Consider the following 26262-nt stretch of genomic DNA (forward strand, 5'->3'; position numbering starts at 1 on the left):
TATTTCAATACACAAATGAACAAAGCATTAAACATAATACAAGATAAGCAAAGATGCATTGTGGTTAGCAGGGGAATCCAGGACGCGCATTTCGTCCTATTTAAGACTCGTCAGCTGGATGTAACTGCATCTCAGAGTTGATGTTCACTCTGGGAGTAACTCGAACCCAGTATTAGTCGCTTCAAACGCCATCGCGTTATCCACTCGGCCACTGAGTCCTCATAGCCACTTGCTTGTGCGATGGGGTGAAGTTTAGATTCATTTAGTGTTGTTTGTTTGAATCTTCCCATCGATGTGTTAGGACTGCAACTGGTCAGTCTCTAATTGGCATATGTGCATACTGTGCGTATTGCCTTGATGTAGCCTTAATTCATAACGCGCGTCCTGGATTCCACTGCTTGCCACTATCCATCTTTGCTTACAACAATTAAATCAGTTTAACTGTTTTTTTTTAATTCTTTGTTATATTATTTAGGCTTTAAATGGTAAACGTGAAAGTAATAGTCAACGTTATTTTAAGCTATACTCACAAATAATTCTTACAGAAGCTGTTCGTCGATTAATCCATAATCCTACTTGTTTACCTGTTCCATATCAGTTGAATGAAAATCATTTGAACTTTTCTACTAAATCTACATTCGGATCGGATTTATCTGCATTAGGTAAATTTTATTTAGATATTTTTCCATGGGAGAAATTATTCTTGTAATAAAATGAAAATAGAGAAACTCATGTAATACTGTGGTGTGGTCTACTTATATCCGTATAAGTAGTATATGGCGATGGTCAGACATAGAATGTATTTTGGCAGAAGACCGATAAGGAAAGCATTGAAATGAAGCGCAATTAGTAGGAAAATGCATGAACAATGTAAATAGAGAAGGAACAGTGAAGATTGAGACAATTAGTTGTTAATTTGCAAATTAACTGTTTTCTGTATGATTATCAGAATTTAGTGAGATAGTCTGTAATTTGTGCTTAAATACATTCGATTGTCCCCAGTAGTGTTCTGTGCAATACAATACTACTTCCGATTAAGGATTAAGTTCAGAAGGAGAACACAGTCAATGTAGATTTAATTCAGTTTGATATCACATTGCATATGAAAGTCATAATACAGATTAAAACAGGAATACTATTGGTTTCTAGGCTGAGACATGTGTTCTATCGTTTCAAATTAAGATGTTACGTTTCTCTTACAATCCAAATATAAAGTTGTGACAAACTAGTGAACACTCATAAACAGTGCATACCCACGTGTATGAAACACAGTACTATTCCATTCTTTCCACGTAGTTTCGAAGTCCGCAAATACTGCTACACATGGTAACCGTTTGGATGATATTCGTAATAGGTGACCAGATCATTGTCAAAGTCATAGGATGTGGCACGGTTATCGGTCAGTTCATATTTCACATTAAAACAGTAAAAGAAATTTAAACTAAAAAGTCTCATTACTCATGATTCCATCGGAGATCAATGAAATCAAGATTGAAGGTTGGGAGTATCAATCCTAAAATTTCAAATGTCAACCTCTTCTCTCTCTTTTTTTTTTACATGTATCTCATGTTTAAATTTCTTTTGCAGTTAGAATTTATGCATAAAGGCTCTTTGCTCAGAATGAAAATCTACACTACCATTGTCATAAATCTATTTATTTTTATTACTACAGTCAAGTAACCACTTTTTCAATGAATCTATGTTTTGTAGGTAGTGTTCGTCAAAAATTGATCTCATTTGGAAGTACTCCTGAAAACTAGGGAGTACTAGATAGTTGTTTCGTTCTGGTATAGGACTCCTTGGCAGTGCGAACCCGCTAATTCATGAGGTGTCAAACCCAAAACCTTCATGTGTTGCAAAAAAAAAGAACACTTAACCATCAGAACTACTAGGCCAACGTTTGGCACAAAACATGGGGGTATTGGGTTATCACTACTCAGGAATCCTATTCCATAATGGAATAGCTATTCCTTGGTTTTCATTAATAACCCAAATGAGGTCAGTCTGAGCTAAATTATACCTACAAATCAAATCAATCTTCACAAACTCATTTATTTGTTTATTTCTTTCATGAATGTACCCATAATCACCAATAAAACTTTTTTTGTTTTCTAGTTATAGAACGAAGTATTTCAGAACGTCCATTTCGTATTTTAGTCGGTCTAATTGATCATCCAGATATAGGTCATGGTCTTTTAGATAATTTACTATTAGATATAATGTGGTATACATATGAAAGTTATTCTAAATTACATTGGCAAACTACATGTTCTATGATGAATTCAATTCAGATGCAAAAATCATCACATCGTGATTTCACATTAACGATATCCAATTTAGTAAATCGACCAAGTTTATGTGATAAACAATTACCAAGTAATATGATCAATTTAATTAAAGATTATGTTTTCATTCGTGATAGTGTAAAATCATCTAGTTTACGTAAGTTCTTCTTTTTCTTTATATGCTGTCTATAATGTTCATATATCTGTTTGTATACATCTGTTTGCCCTCAAATGCCCTGGTATGGCCGAGAGTGGGGAGAGTCCGCTCTCCCTCTCTCTCAAAATGCTCTCACATGGCCACGCGTATATACCCTCTGCCAGGGAAGTCCTACTCACTGCCTTCTCGTGGCATTACTTTTGTTCACGAAATTGAGAGGACGAAAAGCGAATTTCCGGCGCTTTAACCGGGTTGGTGGATGACGAGTGTCCACCTAGGGGAGTTGTGAAACCCTGATTCAAACCAATGGTGCACATGGGCTCTAGGATCCTGAACAAACAAATGGTGTATGAACCAATTGTTGGTCGCCGGCTACCATGGAACTGCATCTCCTCATGATGCCCCACTGCCTTGTGGGTTAGACTTTTAGGTCAAAGGCTCCGTGTGTAGCCCCCTAAGAAAACCACCTGCTTCATTTTGCTCACCTGAACAGTATCACAGCCCTCAAACAAATTGAATGAGATTTGTGTTGCGCATATGTATCTGGTGCTTCCTTGTACCAATATTTATGTGTTTAAATAAATAAATAATAACTTAGGGTTTTTTCAAATGTTTTTTTCCATTTAGTTTAAGGTAGCATGACTATTAGAGTTGTGTATGTGGGTGATCGATAATTTCCGATTACCCAATCTGCAAACGGGAGTCTTTTCTTAAGGGACTTTAAAAAAAAGTGAGTGAGTAGTGAAGGTATTTTGGCCTGGGAGCGTAATTGTGAACCCCTGGAGGCTAATAATATACGGAATTTGTGCCAGTGATTTAACTATTGTTAGATGCCACACATCCGCTTACAGTTTAAAGTGTGACTTTGTCCTCGGACCTTATGCATGCTGATTTCACTCTTGTCAATATGCAGCTAGCCTGCTTGATTTGGTAGACCTTCAAAAAATGTGTTCCGTCCAATATAACCCTATTTTTAGACCAAAACGTGGCACAAATCCATGAAGTCACTGATAAGTGGACTGAGCCATGTTGGTAGGTGTAGAATACATGGTCGGGATCCGCGAGGTGGTAGCAATCGATGGTTAGAGACCTTGAATTACGGCTCAAAATCGCTTGCAGTGGTGAAGATGCATCCACTCTTTCTGTTCTCCCAAATACTCATCTTCTGAATTCTTCATGTCCCTTTCTTCTTTCTCTTTCCAAATTTATTTCACTGGATTATACTCCTTGAATAACATCTTCAAACCATAATCTTTCCGATTACCGCTTACACTCTTACTACTTCTACCACTATGGGATTTGAATCGACAATTGTATCTGTGTGCTAATGTGGTATGGCAACTTCAAATGATGTACGTACGTACAAAGTTCTACATTGTGACTGACTGACTGAACCCTATCAGGCCCTCATGATAACCAAATCCAGTTACCACGTCAGAATAGCAACTGTGGTCGGGCAATTAGCAATAAATATGCCATAATAAGTTGTGGTATCGGATATAGGATTGTTTAGTACTTCTTAATTCTGGGCAGCATCATTGATGAACACGGTGGATCAGATGCAGATGTGAGGGCGCGCAGCATACTTACAACTGAAGAACATCTGGAGCTCAAAACAATTGTCAACCAACACCAAGGTTAGAATTTTCAACACAAATGTCAAAACAGTTCTACTGTATGGGGCGGAGACGTGGAGGAGTACGAAAGTCATCATCCAGGAGATACAAGTGTTTATTAATAGCTGTCTACGCAGAATACTTCGGATCCAATGGCCAGACACTATCAGCAACAAGTTACTGTGGGAGACAACAAACCAGATTCCAGCGGAGGAAGAAATCAGGAAGAAGCGCTGGAAGTGGATTGGGCACGCTTTGAGGAAGTTACTCAATTGTGTCACAAGACAAGCCCTCACATGGAATCCTGAAGGTCAAAGGAGAAGAGGAAGACCAAAGAACACATTACGCCGAGAAATAGAGACAGATATGAGAAGAATGAACAAAAGTTGGATAGAACTAGAAAAGAAGGTCCAGGACAGAGTGGGTTGGAGAAAGCTGGTCGGCGGCCTATGCTCCATTGGGAGTAACAGGCGTAAGTAAGTAAGTAAAGTACTTCTTAATAATCACTGATTTATCCAGTCAATATTTATCAAAATATCACAGTGTACTTTTAACACTGTGATCAATAATCAGTTCGAATACAGTTGTGCCATACTTTTATGTAAGTTTATCATTTAAAGCAATTTAACTTAACCAATTGGGTTTCCAATCCAGATACCTTTTCTATGACATTAACGAATAACTTAAAACCGACTTCATACACCTATACTTTTTACTTACCTTTTTTTTCTGGTTAGCGTTTTTTAGCGAGTTGGTTTCCTACGAGATAGGGTCGCTAACCCCATGCTCAACCCTCCTCCTTTACCCGGGCTTGGGACCGGCAGTAGCCCCTGGAGGGAGCTACACGCGGAGTTACATCTCTACTTTACTGGAAATAAAACATATAATCATCGATATCTAGTTTGTTTATCTATCATCTTAAAAAAATTTGTCGTGTTTTTTCGTTTATTCCAGGAATAGATAATCAAGGTAGAACTTTAGAATATGATGGAACAACTTTAAATAATAATAATAATAATCTAGTCGATAGAGAAGATTCAATACCATCAAATGATTCAAATATCAAGAAGCTTTCAACACAAAATTCTAATCATCATCATCATCATCCAACTATTACTACGAATAATAATGTTGTTGATGAATTCTTACGTACATCTCACTTGTTTTTCAGTAATATAAGTAGTGAATTTTTATGGAAATTTATTGAAAATCAATTTACTAAACTATTGAATGTATCACCGACAGTAACAGTCAATACAATGATCGGATCCATTGAATGCAGTGATTGGCAACAATCATCATTGAAATTATCATTCAATCAATGGTGTTCTGTTATACATTTCTTATTGAATTGTTTACCAATGGATATGTATCCTAATGTTCGTAGTCATTATCTACCACATTTAATTACTCATTTAACGAATTGCTTAGTTGAAAAACTTCGAGTTAATTATGATTTACACTATCATGATCATCAATCTTTATTATCAAAAGAAGGAAGTTTTTCAGAGTATAAATTAACATCTTTAGAATGGGCGAGTATAATCAATTGTTTAGATACGATTGTACATCATATACGTGAGGTAGGTTTGTTAATTTAATGTTAGTTATTCCATTATATTTATTATTGCAGACAGATCGGCCCTGGTACGGCCGAGAGTGAGGAGAGTCCGCTCTCCCTCTCCAAATGCTCTCATATGGCCACGCATATATAGCCTCTGCCAGGAAAGTCCTACTCACTGCCTTCTCGTGGCGGGGATGTTGTTTACGAAAAGCGAATGCGCGGCGCTTTAACCGGGTTGGTGGACACGGAAAGTCCACCTATGGGAGTTGGAAAACCCTGATTCCAAACCATTGGTGCACATGGGCTCCAGTATCCTGAGGGAACAAATGGCGTATGAATCAATCGTTGGTCACCGGCTACCATGGGACTGCATCTCCTTACGATGCTCCACTGCCTTATGGATCAGACCTTTAGGTCAAAGGCTCCGAGCGTAGCCCCCTGAAAAAACTACCTGCTTCAGTTTGGGCACCTGGTCAGTATCCCAACCCTCACACAAATCAAATGAGATTTGTGTGGCGCATATGTATTCGGTGCCCATTTGTACCAATATAATTATGTGTTCTAATAATAATAATAATAATCTTACTTAATCCTAATATTGTTGTCAGTGTTTAGTCACAGCACACAACATTATTTACATAATAAGCTGTATCTTCATTCTGTTTACTGACCATCTATTTTTGACTCAAGTTTAACAAATATTCACTATCATATTCCATTCTGATCGATGCTACAAATGGTTGTTTGTTTATACAAAAGAAATTGGTAGCTATCATTCAAAATAGTTGGTGTGGTGTTAAAGTCTGGGTAGTTATCGTTTCTTATGATCCTCTCAGTAGACCGTTACATTCATTAGCTTGTGGTTTTGATTTGGTATTCTATTCCGACTAATTTAGTCTGAATTCCGCCTATGGCACCTCTAGGGTTGTTGCCAGTCTCAAGAACGGGTAAAGGAGGAGGGTTGGGTATGGGGTCAGCAACCCCATACCTTAGAAAAAACCTTACTAAAAATACGCTAAACAGAATAAACGAATTAGATTATTTAAACTCTACCCTCCAAGTCGAAGGAAGAGTTATGACGCCTCATGATGAAAGCCGAGATTCTTCGGAAGTCATGAGGACCATACCCGTTCTACCAACCAGAGCAACAATTAATATAAGTACATGGAATGTCCGGACAATGTGGGAGACCAGGCGTACCAGTCAAATAGTTGCGGAAATGAGGGGATACAACTTGAAGATGCTCGAAATCAGTAGAACCGATCGGACACAAGCTGGACGGAAAAGATTAGATTCGGGAGAGATGCTGCTGTACTATGGTCATGAAGAAGAAAATACTCCACACACTCAGCAAGTTGCTCTAATTCTGTCCAAAGAAGCACGCAATGCACTTATTGGGTAGGAATCTCATGGATCCAGGATCATCAAAGCCTCCTTCGAAACAAAGAAGGAGGGAGTCACAATGAATGTTATCTAATGTTATGCACCCACCAATGGTAGCAACGACGACGATAAAGATCAGTTCTGCGAGAGGCTGCAATCGATCATAGCGAAGTGCCCGAAAAACGACTTGACAATCCTTATAGGAGACCTAAACACCGAAGTCGGAATGTACAACACCAGATATGATGATATCATGGGACGACATGAACTGAGAGAAAGGAACGAGATTGGTGACAGATTTACAAATTTATGTGCATCCGACAAGTTGGTTACAGGCGGCACAATATTCTCCCACAAACGCATACAAAAAGTTCATGGGTCTCATCGAATCACACTACACAGAATCAGACCAATCATATTTCCATCAGTAAGAAATTCAAAAGATCAATGGAAGACATGAGAACTAGGAGAAGAGCTGACATAGCTTCATAACACCACCTGGTAGTTGCCAAGATGAAACTGAAGCTAAAGAAGTACTGGATAACTAGGGAAGCAGAATTACAAAGGTTCAATACATTCTTCCTTTAACATACTGACAAGCTGAATGAATTCAAGATAGCTCTCAACAACGTGTTCCAAGCGTTACAAGATCTACTCAGAGGAGGAGAAATTACTATGGAGGACAACTGGAAAGGTATCAAAGAAGCAATAACTTCAACGTGTCAGGAGATTCCGGGCCACATGAAATATCATCATAAGGAATGGATCTCTATCGAAATCCTGGAAAATATTCAGGAAAAGAAGAACAGGATGACAACAATTAACAACATCGGAACGAGAACAGAGAAAGTCAAAGCAAGAGTTGAATACATAGAAGCAAACAAGCGAGGGAAGAGGCGTATTAGAGCCAACAAGCAGAAATACGTGGGAGAGCTAACAACAACGAAATACGAAACAGCTATGTGACCTTTTTGGGGGACGAACAGGATACAGTGGACAGTTCGCAATCAATTAGGAGATTTGGACTTCTCAGATGACCTGATCCTTCTATCCCATACACACGAACAAATGCAAGTGAAGACGACAAGTGTAGCAGAAGCCTCTGCATCAGTAGGCCTCAACATACATAAAGGTGAAAGCAAGATTCTCAAATACAACACGAACACCAACACATTCACATTTGTTGGGGAAGCTCTGGAAGAGATGGAATCTTTCACGTACTTGAGAAGCAACGTCGATGAACAAGAAGGATCTGATGCAGAAGTAAATGCGAGGATTGGCAAAGCAAGGACAGCATTTCTACAGTTGAACACTTGGGACTCAAAACAACTGTCAACCAATATCACAGTCGTAATCTTCAATACAAACATCACGATAGTTCTCCTGTTTGGAGCTGAAAGTTGGAGAAATACTACAACCATTATCGAAAATGTACAAGTATTTTTATTTATTTATTTAAACACATAAATATTGGTACAAGGAAGCACATCAAAGCAGCACACAGACCTTCTTATAGATTTCACTCTATCAAAGACTGAAGAAATCAGGATGACCATCATATAAATCAAGTATGGGAAAGCAACAAGACCTGACAACATACCAACTGAAGTAAGGCATTGAAGCAGCTGCAAACGTGCTTCACGTTCTATTCAGGAAGATTTGGAAGGAGGAACAAGTGCTGACAGACTGGAAAGATGGATATCTCATCGAGATTACGAAGAAAGGAGATCGGAGTAAATGTGAAAACTACAGAGGAATCACACTGCTACCGGTACCAGGAAAGGTATTCAACAGAGTGATGTTGAACCGGATGAATTATTCAGTGGACGTCCAGCTTTGAGATTATTAGGTCGGATTCAGTGAGGATCGGTCGTGCAAAGACCAAACCGCGACACAACGGATCATCGTTGAACAATCAATTGAATGGAAGTAGTCACTATACATCAACTTCCTTGATTATGAGAAAACATTTGACAGTGTGGATAGGAGAACATTATGGAAACTTCTTCGACATTATGGTGTACCTGAGAAGAACGTCAACATCATCCGGAATTCACACGACGGACTACACTGCAAAGTCGTGCAGTATTTTAGTATACATATCACATAGTTGTTGAACAGTATATCATTGATCATAATTAGTTATAAGTAATCAATTAATAGTTTTTAATTTCATTGATCTCATGATGGGTTTATTTTTACTTTTAATATTGACAGTATGCAGTGACAGTATTTGATCAGTTATCGAGTCCAGTCAATTTTAAACGTCAAGTGGAATCATTATTATCAAATAACAATAATAATAGTAGTAATTTTAGTCAATATAATGAGATCAACAGTAATGATGATGTTGCTGATGGTCATGATAATCAAATTTCTGAGGAATTAATGATGATTGCTGAGGCAGTTGGTCAATTTCGACGATTTCTTGGTATATTCTGCATTCATGTCTTAAATTTCTCACCAGTTAAAGTTAGTTTGTTTAAAAATGTACTTTCATTATCCTTGTTTAATATGTTGAAATCGTTGTTGAGTAGTAATGATTTCCATATCAAATACGGAAAATAAAAACTCAATTTTCTAATTCTAGTCATAACGTCAGTTTGAATGTTTAATCTCACATTATTTATGTTCAGTCAGTCATTCAGTCAGTAACAACGTAGAACTTCGTACGTACGTACATCAGTTGAAGTTGCCATACCACATTAGCACACAGATACAATTGTCGATTCAAATCCCATAGTGGTAGAAGTAGTAAGAGTGTAAGCGGTAATCGGAAAGATTATGGTTTGAAGATGTTATTCAAGGAGTATAATCCAGTGAAATAAATTTGGAAAGAGAAAGAAGAAAGGGACATGAAGAATTCAGAAGATGAGTATTTGGGAGAACAGAAAGAGTGGATGCATCTTCACCACTGCAAGCGATTTTGAGCCGTAATTCAAGGTCTCTAACCATCGATTGCTACCACCTCGCGGATCCCGACCATGTATTCTACACCTACCAACATGGCTCAGTCCACTTATCAGTGACTTCATGGATTTGTTCCACGTTTTGGTCTGGCCGCGCTTAGTTATATTAATCATTACTGTATTTTGAATCACATGTTGATGATAGCATTTCTTGACAATCGTTTAGCTGTTTTATGATAGATACAAATAAGTCTTGAGATGGCCAAATATATTACGTTAACTGTGGTTTCTGGGTCAACAAATTCTGTATCTACCACACTAGTTAGTTCATCTCAGTCATTATTTCTGTGAAGTCAGTAGGTCAAAATTAGTTAACGGGAAATTTTAAATTTCCACTCAACCTTTTTGTAATGTATGCTTTCTATGTCGACAGACATAAGTGGTATGCAACACCATTCGGAAGTGGAAAACCTGGCAGCAGAAAGCCAAAAAGATCAAGTTGAAGAGAATAGAAAGGAATTGCAAATAGGAAGAATCATACAGGATATGAAGGACAAATGATGGAAATTAGCAAATGATTGGTTCAATGTATGGTTCTCATATTGTACCTAGAGATTCTGTATTTATATATCAAAATACATTGGTTGTCTGTACCTATGTTCTCGTTCACAACACTTGTCCGGATCGATCATCAACAATCTATCTATCATCTAATTTTCAGTCATATATTGCTTTAAGTCGCGGTGATAAGCGTTTCTTTTCTTAGGAGCTGATCTACTGATAAATTCCAATGCGTTTTTTTTTATTTAAGTACATGCCTCTCAATTTATGTACTGTCTTAGTCTTTATAACTTTTGATCTAAATATCCTTCTCTCCAAACTAAATCCTGAAAGGAAGATTTCATTTGGTTTCATGGGATCCCTATTATTTAATTAAACCACGTATGAATTGTTAGTTTAATTGAATAGAATTCATTTATATTGCATGTCGTTTTTGATATTCATTTGTTTTGAAGTTTCGGGGAATATCATCAATGTGGCCACTAGTCTAGGTCGCTCGACACTGTGTGCACTATATTGAGATAAGATGATGGTTGGAGGTGGTCAGCAGAAAACCCTGGACCCGGGTTTCCTGCTACTTGGCACTCGTCGGCAAGGTGTACCTGTAATCTTGAGGGAACTGGTGCTCCCTGACGGATTCGATCCCGTGTCACTCAGCTTCACAGTCAGAGACGTTAGCACTGAGCTACTCGGGCCGCGACCTACCTCCTGTAGGACTGAGATGTAATCACAATTGATTGATCACTGGTGGTGATCAATGTCATGCGTGTCAAGTCCTTTTTAGTACCGATCGAATGTTATCATTCTATCCTTATTTAGTGAATTAAAATTAATATGCTCAATACAGTCCACAGGTTTTATTCTGTATGATTTGTTAGGTATCTTCTTCTGAGAAGTCTTTAATTGTGTAAAATCGACCACACTGTGCTCCATGGCTTTCACTCTTTTTCTGACTGTTATTATTCTGGAATATGGGCTATCTTTGTATTTGATAGATTTCCGTCAAACTACTTATTTATATATTTTTAATACTATTTTTTATTTATCATTATTATGTTTTATTTTCCCATCAATGCATTGCGAATGAAGATGAATGAGTTTATCCAAAGAATTTGTACGGAACCATGTCAACATGATGGTATCATCATTTCGAATGAAGGAGAAATAAACAAAATGAATGGCAATAAAGATGATAACTATGAAGACGTACTTGACAAAGAAGGTACTAAAGAAAAATCACAGGAAAACTCCGTATTAAAACATAACTACCAAGTGTCATCATCATCATCGTCTTCGGTCAGCTGCATAGATCTTTTTGCACAAATTTGTCGTCTTATTGTGGAGATGTCTAGTTTCCCTTTATCTATTATACATCAATGTAAAAATTCATCAATGTCACCTAGAATAATTTCCAACAGTAAATCTGATCTTAATATTTTAGATCTGTTCGGTGGTGAACTTAAACGGAATGCTGATACAGGTTAGTTGCGAACTGCTGTGAATGATTTAAGAGTTTTTGCAGCTGTCAAATTGTATATAATGTCTATGACCAAAAAGGGGTGTGATCACTTAATTCTACTAACAAAATGATAAATTAAAGTATGAGAATCCTTGCGGAACGCAATAAAGGTGTTACTTGTTTGTCTGGTAACATATATGTGAGTGTTAGCATCATAATACAGTTTATGTAATCACAGAGTAGGATATATGGAACTGATTATATGGATCCATACGAAATTTGGATCAGTTACTACTACTCAAAAACCCCATTTATTAGCAATACAAAAAGTTCAGAGCAACTGATATCAAAGTGGGGTCGGTTAGTCAAGCAGTAAGTAAAGTGGCATAGTCTCCTGAAAAATATAAAATGACATAAACATACAGTATAACGTAGTCTTACGTAATGATATCTAAAGCTTACTGAGAATCCCATGAATTAAATACTTCAGATATTAGTAGATTTTCTTTTCATTACGGTAGCACTCCGTGATATCGGTTACAGTCCTCATCATACTCGAGTGTATGGTTGATTATTTCATAAATTTTATTACTCTATTTGAAACTGATTATGTAACATTCGTCCGAAATGTATTGTCTATCAGTCTGATTTGTTTCTTGAATAGAGTTAAAGCATTTTGGTATAAATTAGTTAAAGTCATACAGATGTATTTTCTCTTTAGTTTCTTCTAAATCTTGGATATCATATTGTTCGATACCTTCCAACCCTCCATCTTTACTTATATTCTTGTATAATGTACTAAACCACATTTATGTGATAACTAATTCATTCTGTACATCGCCGATATTTATATAGATTGACTCTGCTTTTTCGTCGGTACAAAAAGAAAGTATCTAGTCTACTTAATTATATATGTATAGAAATTAAGTTTTCTACACCCCAGACTTAATTCCTATTTACCTCAATCCTGTAGTTTTCATCAGGCTGGGATAAAAACATGTATGGCTCGCTTTGGCGAAATGGTCGAAAAAATTTATTGAGTTATTGTCTTTCGGGTTTTACATAGTACTGTAGGCCTGCTGATGAGAACCGTTTCGGTAGTACAAGGTAACTGGTTCGAACAGTTTAGAATAGACTTCACATTACTGAAGGTGTTACGACGCTCGCTGTTTGCACTTAGTCGAAAGCTCACCACTTGAAATCTTGGTTTATTCCTTCCTAGTTCAATTGAGCCAGTCTGTCTCTCGACGGATTACTTAACTTGACCAATAGGACATCTAGGCTTGCCCGAGTAACTTTGAACACTGACGTATGTAGTTTTTTTTCCTGTCATGGTTGTATACTTTATTCTTTACCTAGTTGTATTGTTTTGACAGTATGAATTAACACATTTCTACGTAGTTCTAATAGTTGAATTACTAGAAATTAGAAAAATGACTATGTATGCACATGTCACATATTGTAGAATTATGGATTTTACGAGAATTTCTCAATTTTGTTTATTTAGAATTACTTAAAGTGCTATTTGGAAAGTAAATATTATTTGTTGTGTTATTAAGAACTTGTATGACTAACTCAGTCTACTTCATTTCTTGGAAATGAAAGCAGTTTTCTGAACAGTCATGTGAAAAAACCATCTGGGAAATTTCTGTTTAGCCTAATGTTCACCTATCATTCAATCAAACGCGACATAGAACCTAGTTCATGTGTACATGAGTTAAAGTTTTCATAACCCATCAATACAGAGAGATGAAGTCGTCATGCCAAATTCTAGAATAGTAGAGACAGTAATAGTATTAGTGGTATTACGAATAATTAGGCATAGAAGATACAATTTAGGGAAATATAAATAAGTGAAGTAATGAGATTGTAAGGAAATTAGGAACTTAGAGTCTAAAGGAAGACACAGAGTTGGTAGGCCTGTTTTATTGCCAACGATTTTGAGCCATGCTGTTCAAAGTCTCTAAGTATTAGTTACAACAATCCTCCGGACCCATGCTAGCATAGCTTAGTTCAGATATCAGTGACTTCATGGACTGATGCCATGTCTTGGTTTGGCTGACACTAGCTTTCCTCAAACCTACTCTTATACCAGACAATATTGTCCATCGACGTAGGTGGTTGACAAATATACTACAGTTGATGAATATTTACTACTACATCAATCGATTTACGATCCTAACCTATAACTCAATTGCTAACCAAGATCACCGCTTACTACGTCGTCCCAAAGATACACAAGCGATGCTTCGAAGACACTTTTTGTCGGATAGTAGTAATCTACGAATATCGTCATTTATAAATGATCATGCTTCACATCTTTTATGAAGAATACAACAGTAATGAGAAATGAAGTGTTTTCGAATGATTCATAAAAGAGAATGTGATGTATTCTCTTTGTAATTACCATTCAAATTAATGGTGTTTGTCTCCCTTTTCTCTTTTTTTTTCTTTATTTCTATTCACTTCTAATGATAATCTCTTGATGTTGCTAATTGGTAACTATTTTTTAATAGTCTAATTCTAAATTAGTGATGTATCTTGATTTTTGTTTATTTAGAAGGCGTTTATAAACTTTTTTTTTCTTTTCTATCATGTGTCCTTTTTATCACTTTTATTCTATAAAGGTATTGATTTTTATAGTCTATAACTTATTCTTGTTACTACCATTACTATTATTATTACTATTACTGTTACTATTATTATTACAATTACCACCACCACCACCATTATTATTATTATTACCACTACTATTAGTAGTAGTAGTAGTAGTAGTACTAGTATTGGTATTAGTATTATTATTTATTCTTATTACAATATATTCTAGTCGTGCTAAATAAATAATCATTCTGGTCTGTTATTCATTTTTCTGGAAAGGATTGCCTTTCTGAAAGATAATAAGTAGTGTATTCATTTTTATCACTTAATAACCCTTTTTTTTAAAGATTTGTGTTATATTAAGAGATTTAGATATTAACTTGGTTCATCTTTACTAATTACTCAAGTTTATGTAAGGTGTATTTATTTGTTTATTTATTTGAACACATAAATATTGGTACAAAGGGGTACCAGATATAAATGCGTCACAAAAATCTCATTTGATTTGTGTGAGGGCTGTGATACTGCACGGGTGCCCAAACCAAAGCAGCTGGTTTTCTTATGAGGCCACACCCAGAGCCTTCGACCTAGAGGTATGATCCACAAGGCAGTGGAGCATCTTAAGGAGATGCAGTCTCATGGTTGCCGGTGACCAACGATTGATTCGTACGCCATTTGTTCACTCAGGATCCTAGAGCCCATGTGCACCATCGGTTTGAAGTTGTGGTTATCCAACTTCACTAGGTGAAATTTCCGTGTCCACCAACCCGGTTAAAGCGTGGGACATTCTCTTTTCGTTCTCTCAATTTCGTAAACAACAGTAATGCCACTGTGAGAAGGCAGTGAGTAGGACTTCCCTGACAGGGACTATACGCATGACCATATGAGAGCATTGCGAGAGGGAGAGCTGACTCTCCCTACTCTCGGTCGTACCAGGGCATTTGGTGGCTGTTTCGAATGAATGTGTATCATTTATTCGTAACTCAATGAAGTAAGAGATTGTACAACTCAACGGCCTAAAACAATATGTTTTAGAGAGTGAATGCTCAGTAGATTGATTTTTATTCTTTGAAGTTAGTGAGTATCGTTTGATTTGCCGGTCCCTCAAATGCCCTGGTATGGCCGAGAGTGAGGAGAGTCCGCTCTCCCTCTCCAAATGCTCTCACATCTCCACGCGTATATAGCCTCTGCCAGGGAAGTCCTACTCACTACCTTCTCGTGTTGTTTACGAAATTGAGAGGACGAAAAGCGAATGTCCGGCGCTTTAACCGGGTTGGTGGATACGGAAAGTCCGCCTAAGGGAGTTGGAAATCCCTGATTCCAAACCGATAGTGCACATGGGCTAGCTCCAGTATCATGGGGGAACAAATGACATGTGAACCAATCGTTGGTCACCGACTACCATGGGACTGCGTTTCCTCACGATTCGCTGGTCTTTTTTGTTTTACATAGTATTTAACATTTTGTGACCTATTGTTCTGTATTTTCATTTGATAACTAAAAAATTATTCTTTTTTGTTTTGAAGCAACTTAGTACATTTATGATTGTCCCGTGTACATCTTATTTATGTAGGCTCTTTAAAAAAGAAATATAACACTGGTTCGCAACAGTTTTCATTAAACAATTATCATTGTTATTTTCATTACAATTTGGGTAATTGACTTAATGTGTGCTGTTCTTTTTTTTTAGTGTATGTATGTGTGCTAGATTGGTTCCCACATATGTGTGTGTACTTATTCGATTTTCTTGATTAACTCATTTTGCAGATAGTTTTTCTCAATAAATTTAACATTAAATATTTTTGAACGAAATGCTTTAATGATACTTTCCCCTCCCCCCTATATCAGCTAACATAGTGTTTTTTTTAGTGAAATATCTTTCTTTTATTCATACTTTCGCTGATTTCCAGTTTGTATCTAACTGATTCTGCACATTAGGTTCAGTGATGTACAAATTTGTGATGTTTTTCTGCACCACCACCACCACCATCATCATCATCATATGTGTGTGTTTGATGATCATATTTTCAATCATGTCACCTCATCTAAAGTTTATTTTCATATCCTCAATATTTTTTTAGATACCGTTTGAAATATATCAGACTTCGTAGTGTAGTTTTAACAAATCTTGATTTTACACTGATTGATCATTGAGCTGTTGGTGACTAATGTCATGTTTGATTAGTGTTTCAATTCTAGAGAGGGGGGGTATATTCGTGGCTGAAATATCTTTGTGTTAATTTGTATGGCTGTGAGTTGATGGCGTAGATTCAAATTCTGCATCGAGTATCAGTCGCTCCTTCAGGATGTACAGATATCCTTCGTAAGTAAATGCTAACTAGGATGAAACTTATGTTTCACATGGTTTACTGTCTGCTGTCTCGACCAACAACAGGTGACTGATAAAAGTTCCATGTAACATATTGATTGTGCTGTAGGTCTAATTATTTTATAATCTACAGGTTATTTGATGATTATCAATTCAAATATGTAACAATTTATCCATCTTATTTTTGCACTCCATAGTTTTCCCCCTTTTTCATCTTTCTTAGAAATGTAATCATGTACACGCCATGTATATATGTAGTTATGAATGAATCATACATATTTTATAGTAATTGCGCAAGTCACTTTTATTGCTACCAATTACTGATTATTTAACCTGAATCCGACCTTTATTCTCTCTCATCATCTTTAATCGCAGTCATTTAAATCATTTCTTTTGTTGCTATGTTATTGCTTCAATTGTATCTTATTGTTGTTACTTCTTTCTTTTTTCAAGGTTGCTTCATCTTACCACAATGGCTTGTTTGTTTATTGTATGCATCATGTGATTTAGATAATTTCAATATTAAGTCAATTGCTTTATATACACTGATTGAATTATTTCATGCAGCTGTTTCTATTCATGGTTGGAGTACAGAATTTACATATTATTCTAATGACATCAATACTACGACTACTACTACTACTACTGATAATAATAATAGTTCTGAACAGATTCATCCAGGAAACAATAATGAGAATGGCGATAAAGTAGTTCCTATGGATGATAAACACGATGAAGTAAATGGCGGAATGCGTTTAGTATTTCCTGTGCTAAGTGGAGAGTTGATATCATATCTTTCTCAAAAGACAAATTTATTCACGGTATGTAAGCAAATCATATATGTTCATAAATTTTATTGATCATTTGATGTCTTGCGTTCGAATTCTGTTCTGTTCAGCTTTTTCATGACATTGAATTAACGTTATTAGTTAAGAATCACAAGCTTATAATTTAAAAGATTAGTATATGGTTGATTAACTGAATCACCTTTGAACGAATCTTAAATGACCTTGAGGAATATTAGCCAATCAGAAGACAGTATACAGTAAAAATTTATTATACAAAACCAAAGAATTAAAGTGGAAACACTTCTTTTACATGAGTCAAAAACTTCTGAAGGTCAGATATAAGTTCAGAAGTTCTAAAATCATGGGGCATACGGTACAGGAGCACATCCATATGGCTTCATAGTAGTCGACCTCTGAAACCATGATAAGGTCTCAAAAATTCTTTTAGCCTCGACCACATAGCTTCAATAATGTTAGTATATTGGTATGGTTTACGATTTAGGGTTAGAGTTAAGGTTTCGGGTTAAGGGTGAGACTATAATTTATGAATGACCTTTGAGGGACTCTAGAGTGACTCTGAGAGTGTCAAATAATAACTAAGACCAAATGAGGGTTATAAACCTGTAAGAAGAATTCAAATTATGATTTACAGTTCATGGTTAAGGTTAGGAATTATACTTAGGGTTTTCATCACGAACTGACATCAGCTATAATGCCAAAACTCTATTTATCCAAATGGATAATTGAATTTCGCGCCAAAATCTTATGATCGCTTCTCTTGTAGACGCTGAATTATCACGTCTTCCCTAAAATCCGCTGTGAACCGATCGTACGTAAGCATCTGGTACCGAACTTAGCGCCGTGACCTTGAAAACCCGCGAAAGCTTCTGATTGGTTCGGCAGTATAGTTTAATCCTACCGATGATCATTTCATCGATAGTTGAAATCGGTACCTTAAATCCTTGGAGCAAGGTTTTAATCTTCAAACTACTGGATTGGTATCCAATGGCTTATATTTCTAACTTCAGTCAATTCAGGATATTGTGGGACTGGTATCCAATAATACTAGTGACATTTATCTCATTCTTGACATTTGAACTCCATTGTTCATATCTTCTCATTAAAATTTCAATGATTTCCATTTCCAGATGAAAATGTGTTTAAATTATATCTCTGAGCCCCAAATGCCTTGGAACGGCCGAGAGTAAGGAGAGTCCGCTCTCCCTATTGAAATGCTCTCATATGGCCACGCGTTTATAGCCTCTGACAGGGAAGTCCTACTCACTGCCTTCTCGTGGCAGGAGTGTTGTTTACAAAATTGAGAGAACGAAAAGCGAAAGCTCGGCGCTTTAACCGGGTTGGTGGACACGGAAAGTCCACCTAGGGTAGTTGGAAAACCCTGATTCTAAACCAATGATGCACATGGGCTGCAGTATCCTGAGGGAACAAACGGTGTATGAATCAATCGTTGGTCAGTGGCTACCATGGGACTGAATCTCCTTACGATGCTCCAGTGCCTTGTGGATGATATCTTTAGGTCAAAGGCTGCTGTTGTGGTCCCCTAAGAAAACCACTTACTTCAGTTTGGTCACCTCGGCAGTATCACAGCCCTCACACAAATCAAATGATATTTGTGTGGCGCATATGTATTCGGTGCCCCTTTGTACCAATATTTATGTGTTCAAATAAATAAATAATCTCTGAGAAGAAGCTAGGGTATTCAGTTATCGATCTCTATACTCATGATATGGTTAGTGTATTCACGTTTATATCGGAAATGCGTATGAAAAAGTATTCAAAAGGAAATCTGTATTCTGTCTTAATATATAGACATTAAAGTAGACGATATAGTTTGCTGCATGTTATATTTCAAGAATAAGTGATGTACTAAAAGAAAATTACTTGGATACTGTAATAGGGGAGTATGTAAAATACATTAACTAAAATGAATATGTCACATAGTAATTGTAGAAAAAAAAATCCCCCCCTTTTAAATCATATAGCATTTTACAAAGTTTTTAGGATTCTGAATATTAGAAAATTAAGACAATGCGGAAATGAATACAATCAAAAGATGTAGATTGAATAATGAAGTATCATACCTGGAATAGTAGGTTATTTGAAATGTAATTAATTAGTAAGTCGAGATATCTGCATAATATTCTTTAGTTAAAAATCTTAAAGATCTTAGTAACTAAGCATATAATTCAACATTAAACTGATCAATAATCAGTGATTAGGTATTGATCAATTGGACATTATTCATAAAAACCCGCGAGATGATAGCAATCGATGGTTAGAGACCTTGAATGACATGGCTCAAAATCGTTTGTAATAGTGAAGGTGCATCCACTTTTTGTGTTCTCTCAACTTCTAATCTTCTGAATTCTTCATGTCCCTTTTTTCTCTTTCCAAATTTATTTCACTGGATTATACTTCTTGAATAACATCTTCAAACCCTAATCTTTCGGATTACTGCTTGTACTTTTACTACTTCCACCACCATGGGATTTGAATCGACAATTGTATTTGTATGCTAATGTGGTATGGAAACTCGAACTGATGTACGTAGGTACGAAGTTCTACGTTGTGACCGACTGACTTACAGTTCAGTGTGATTGTTTCTCAGTGACTTAATAGTTTACACTAATTTAAAGAATTTAGTTAACCATATGTGTGTGTTTAGTTTTACGACTTCGTAAGAGGTAAAAATTTAATTGTTACTTATGGAAATTATATAGATTTAATCAAACTACTATAATTTACGTATGAATGAAATAATGCATTCCTTTGTTCATCTCTCTCTAGTACTTGGGTGTTTCATTATGGCGTTATCTATCACCAGAATATTCTACGTATCACGATGATACAACAAGTTTACTTGTTCGTCTACATCAGTTGGCTCCTCCATTACCAAAATCTGTCGCTTTTCAATTAACTCCCGGGTTATCAGGATTCCCATCCAATATCAGTTCTTGTATTGAAGGCTTCATTCTCTCTCAAATGCTTTCATCTGATTTAGATATTAAAATAGATGCACATTCACGTTTTATTTTATTGTGGCATTTATTGAGATATTATGGATCACGTGTTCAATCAAATATTCATCCATTGACAAACTCTTCAACTAATACATCAGTTAATCAGTTTCCAGTTACTAAACGATCATTACATTCTTCCGTTCATGATTCTTTTAGACTAAGTGGCGTATCCAATTTCATAGCAGCTGTATCATGGAGGCGTGGATTTCTTGGTTTGACTGGAGACAGTAAAGTTGGCAACAGTGATCTATCATCTCCTGGTTTAGGTTTGTATGATATTCCTTTCTATAGGTAAGTTTAGTTATTATACTTTTTCCATCTCGATTCCTATAGCTTTATCTAATTTATCAGTGGTATTACAGTTTGAATATACAAGCTTCCCCTCTGTTGATGAGACTCGTTCAATCATCTGATATAATCTGTGTAAACTTTAGTTATTGTACCCATTTGTACTAGCCTAATATTTTACATTACATATTCACACACGTATACATCTAATTGTCGACAAATGACGTCACTAGATTCTTTGTTATGTCTATCGAGATACATCAGTGATGGAAATTGAACTTAAGTACCCAAAAAATTCTTATCTTTCCAAGCTATTTCATTTGACTAGTTATTATTATTTTTTCATATAAGTCAATAGTTTGTTTGTATGAAGTTTTGGATTTTTAACCCTGTTCGACTTTGTATTCAGTAGGCATATTTCATCTTTGACCTACGATATTGTACTTTGTTATATTGACTTGGATTTATTTTACTTTATCGTTTTATGTATTGTATATCATCAAAACTATGCTAATAACTTTATCCAAAAGTATGAACTACATATCTGACGTTAGAAATCTTGTCTTTTTTTGATGGGGTTTTATTCTCTGAGCTGAGTGATTTGGTCGTGGAGCTTTCATCGTCCTTCTGAACGACATCATCAGCACAAACTTCGGGTAGAAGTGAAGTGTTTGAATTTCTCCACATGTGATTCACAGCTTGTCCTGTGCACCTCGATGTTGATTGGTTCTTGTTGACCTTAAATCTGTCATTGTTTATTTGTTTGTTTTGGTTGTATCTCCCATTGGTTTGATTTTTGTTCCTATGTTTCTGCATAAATTTCCTGATTGGCTGATAAATGGGATTGATTTCAGTGTGCTTGTTTATTGCTGATTGACCTGAGTGCCAAGCTTCTAAAAATTCTCTGATGTTTTTGGAATTGCCTCTATCCAAAATCTCCACATTTTTGCAGTCGAATGTGTATCTGTAGTTGTCCACGTGCATTGATATAAGTGAAGACATGTTATGGCGTTTGACTGCTGATTGATGTTCATGCAGGCGAAGATGAAGAGAGCGTCCGCTTTGTCCGATGTAGTGTTCATCTAAATTGTGTTTAGCCATACATTTTTTGACGCGATCCCGTAGATATTCCATTCAGTATATTTTATCATGAACCTTCTATGATTTCCAGTAAGACGTTTAAGGATATATGAAATATTTAGTGATAATTTAGTTCACTTTTGCTTACAATTTAAAAGCGTTTTGTAAGGATGGCTCGTTGGTAAACTCTAGGAAGCCTCAAAAAGCCCAGAAAGAGCCGAAGACATTACATCCAATCACTGCTAGGGGGGAATATTCTAGAATGTCGACATGTAGCTTCCCTATTGGATGAATAAGAATGACCTCCTATGTGCCTATTGGTTGTCCGAAATGGTGATTTACATTCAGCCAAAAAAACTATAAATACACAAGATTTCTGTACTATATTTTTGACACTGTTTTGGGGAATAAACTTCCTACTTACTAGTCTTCTGTCTTCTCTCTTGCGACGTAGCAGGGTTTGATCGTTCAAGTAGTCTAGTAGTACGTGGCATAGTAAGAATCAAAGCTCTAGATATAACACGTTTACTAAATTTCAAGACTTTTCCGGCGATTTTTATCAAGATTATCACTTTTTGATGCTACTGTCAGTTAATCAACCATCTATACCTCATGAGCTACTGTATTTTCCATGCTGTTACAAATTAGTGGTTGGTACGCTTGAACTTCAGTCAGTTGGTTTTAGGTCCTAATTCTTGTACATTCACTTCATTTATCTTAATTTCACCATCAGTTGATCAATATCACTAGTTATTGTACACAAAAGCATGTGACTCAAAACTTATTAGCAGATAACCTGTACTTGACAATTGAGTAACATTAAAAACATTTAACGAAACAAATCATATATTGATTGTCAAAGACCATACAATGAAAAGGTATATGTATGCTACTATGAGAACATGTTTTCATAGATGAACAATTTATGTTTTTTAAGTGTGTATACCCTTCTACTGATTATTGATAAAATTTGATAGTTGTTTGTTACTTAGAGTTGTGTAACTTGCTTTCTATGTTTTGTTTGTTTTCTTACTTTCATGTTCTCTTCATTTGTTCGCCTTCATCCTCATCATCCTCATCAAATAATCAATAGATGTACACTACTCCTATTGGATAATTTAGATTATGATAATCCACTGGGTCCAATCGGTTCAATTGGTTTAACAAATCTATTAAGTTCGCATATATCTCAATGTAATCTGAATAAAAATGAACAAAATATAGATAACAATGAAGAATTGGATCAAATGGATCATCCAATTAGTTTTGGTAATTCTATTCTAAGAGAACAATCTATTATATGGTTGGAGAAAGCTTTAAGAACTGGTCAAATAGATCGTTTGATTGCACCAATTTTAGCTATATTATTACATCCTTCAACAGCTAGAATAAGTTTAAAATCACATGTATTAAAACATTATTGTCAACAGATGAAAGTATCAAAATCGAGTAACTCATTGAATAGTTCTTCAAAATCAGTTTATACGGCAGGTAAGAAAAACATTTATCTGTCCATCCATTGATATATATACACATAACAACCTTTAGAGTCATTCTATAATCATATCAGGGCTGTCCATTCTCCCCATTCCTGTTTAACTTTGTGTTGATATGTGTTATATCTAGAGCCTTGATTCTTAATATGCCGCGAACTACTTGACTACTTGAACGATAGAACCCGCAAACGTCGCAAAAGAGAGAAGACAAAGACTGGTAAGCAGGAAGTTTATTGCCCCAAACAGTGTCAAAATATAGCACAGAAATCTCGTGTATTTATAGTTTTTGGCTGAAAGTAAATTATCATTTAGGTCAACCAATAAGCACATAGGTATCAAACTAATCCATCCAATGGGGAAGCTCCACGTTGGCATTTCTAGAACATTCCCCTAGCCCTGATTGGATGGAATGTCTGCGGCTCTTCCTGGGCTTCCTAGAGCCTCCTCGACTTCACCTGTGGACCATCCTCACACCTCCCCCTTTGAAGTCTGTGACGTATGAATTTCTTTTTGGATTTTCTTGAAGCATTGTTGTTGTTCTCGTTTTTCTGTTCATCACCCTTATTGGCTGCGCGCTCTCACTCTTAAGTTTTTCTAGTCGTTGGTTGCGGCCTTCTTTCGGGCCTTTCTCCACCAGAATGTGGAACGGTACTTGTGTGTCTACTGCTGCTGTCCTATGATCCCTTTTTATCTGATTCATATGTCTGGTACATTTTCCGTCCCTTCCACGGACTAAATAAAGTACTTTCCCGATACGCCGTACTATGACACCTGGTTCCCATTTCTGACCGCCTTGATACTTTACAAGTACCTTTTCGCCGCGGTCGTTCGTCTGATACTCTTGTACAGGTTTTCTTCTTTTCTTGGGTGGCGATTTTTTTTCAAATATCCATGGGTTCTTTGCCTGAACTTCTGATTCACCTTCTCCTGCGGCAATGAGTACATCTTCTCCATGTTTTGCCTGGGGACCGATCAACCTTGAGAGTGCATCAGATCTCACCGGACTACATATATGATTAATTGGCTGGTTAGCCAACTGCAACATTTCTATTAGGTCAAGACCAAGCAAATCTAGTCCTGGGCTTTCAGTGAGATATACTTTCACATTCTTCTGTACATTCCCTTTTTTAACTGGGCAGCATATCTCTCCAGCAATATTTAACTTTCCTCCAGATGCACTGTGTGCTAACTGAGTTGTAGGGAGCACCAAGGGTTTGCCAATATGACTCCATGTTTTGCGGCTGATAAGTGAAATATCTGAAGCAGTGTCAAGCTGTAGACGGGCACGGCGTCCATTAATCTCTAAGGTCACATATTTTCTTCGATTATGTTCTGTGCTGGTATGTGCTACCATTATTCTATTGGTTGATGAACAATTTTTACGTCTTCGGTAATGAACACTCGATGAGCGACGGTGCATCTTCTTCTTACAACATGTTTCTTTATGTCCTTTGAGCTGACATCTAGTGCACCGGTAGTTTTTGTATGGGCAGAACCTTTTGTAATGCAGCTCTCCGCAAAACCAACATGCGGATGGAGGCTTCTTAATGGTTGTGTTCTGCTTTTGCTTCCCACTTACTGACTGTACATAAGGTAGTCGACCATTATTTTCTACCATTGAAGTGTCATGCTTCAAGTTCACCAGATGCTGACATTCAGTAGTCACCTCTTGAAGGGTGATATTTGGACACTGTTCAATTTTGCTTAGAATTCTGGTTCTAATGTCGGCGTCTTCTGAAGATTGTAAGCTGCATACGAAAACAAGACATTTGAATTGGTCTTCTGTCATTGCTGATAGTTTAAAGCGCTCACATTCGCGATTTATTATGCTAGCATGTTGCACCCAGTCATCATTGCCGGCTTTTACTATTTTCAAGCACTGATATCGAATATTGAACAAGGAAGACTGTTCACCGAAAATTTGCGACAAAATTTTAACTGTTTCTTCGAATGAAATGTCTCTTGGGTTCTTGGGCAGAATGTAATTAGTATATCGTTCATGTTCAATGGTACCCAGCTTTCGTAGTAGCACCCTGACCTTGGCGGCATCATCAAAAGTTTCTAGGTCGACATTAAATACATCTTCATATTTCTTGTACCAAGATTCGAATGTTACACCAGCAACACCATCAAAATGAAATTCGTGAATGGAATCAATGATACAATCAGCATGCGATTTGGCAGAAACATCTGTAAGTCCATTCTTATTGAGGTTCATCTGCTGGGTTAGTTTTTCGAGTATGCGCATCTGGAATTGTTCAAGCCGTTTTTCATGGCGCTCTAGAAAAACTTCAAATTGGTCAAAGGTAATAGACATCTTGATAAATTAACCCGTCGCCAGTTGTTATATCTAGAGCCTTGATTCTTAATATGCCGCGAACTACTTGACTACTTGAACGATAGAACCCGCAAACGTCGCAAAAGAGAGAAGACAAAGACTGGTAAGCAGGAAGTTTATTGCCCCAAACAGTGTCAAAATATAGCACAGAAATCTCGTGTATTTATAGTTTTTGGCTGAAAGTAAATTATCATTTAGGTCAACCAATAAGCACATAGGTATCAAACTAATCCATCCAATGGGGAAGCTCCACGTTGGCATTTCTAGAACATTCCCCTAGCCCTGATTGGATGGAATGTCTGCGGCTCTTCCTGGGCTTCCTAGAGCCTCCTCGACTTCACCTGTGGACCATCCTCACACCTTCTGATTA

The 26262-nt window shown here is 36.6% G+C and overlaps 2 protein-coding genes across 2 annotated transcripts in view; both read left to right on the top strand.

The window, feature by feature from the left end:
* The window catches only part of Smp_164120 (dopey-related), a gene marked incomplete at both ends in the record, with an annotated part of 25258 nt that extends 18745 nt beyond the window's left edge, over positions 1–6513 (top strand). The window contains 4 exons of the mRNA XM_018798533.1: positions 476–662; positions 2116–2442; positions 5082–5641; positions 6382–6513. Coding sequence (XP_018653465.1) covers positions 476–662; positions 2116–2442; positions 5082–5641; positions 6382–6513 — 1206 coding nt within the window. The remainder of the gene's footprint in view (positions 1–475; positions 663–2115; positions 2443–5081; positions 5642–6381) is intronic.
* Positions 6514–11564: 5051 nt separating this feature from the next.
* Positions 11565–26262, top strand: part of Smp_164130 (dopey-related) — a gene marked incomplete at its 5' end in the record, with an annotated part of 67740 nt that continues 53042 nt past the window's right edge. The window contains 5 exons of the mRNA XM_018798534.1: positions 11565–11955; positions 13400–13466; positions 17523–17682; positions 20458–20981; positions 23152–23549. Coding sequence (XP_018653466.1) covers positions 11565–11955; positions 13400–13466; positions 17523–17682; positions 20458–20981; positions 23152–23549 — 1540 coding nt within the window. The remainder of the gene's footprint in view (positions 11956–13399; positions 13467–17522; positions 17683–20457; positions 20982–23151; positions 23550–26262) is intronic.

Source organism: Schistosoma mansoni, chromosome 6 (genome assembly GCF_000237925.1).
Source record: "Schistosoma mansoni strain Puerto Rico chromosome 6, complete genome".
NCBI lineage: Eukaryota > Metazoa > Platyhelminthes > Trematoda > Strigeidida > Schistosomatidae > Schistosoma > Schistosoma mansoni.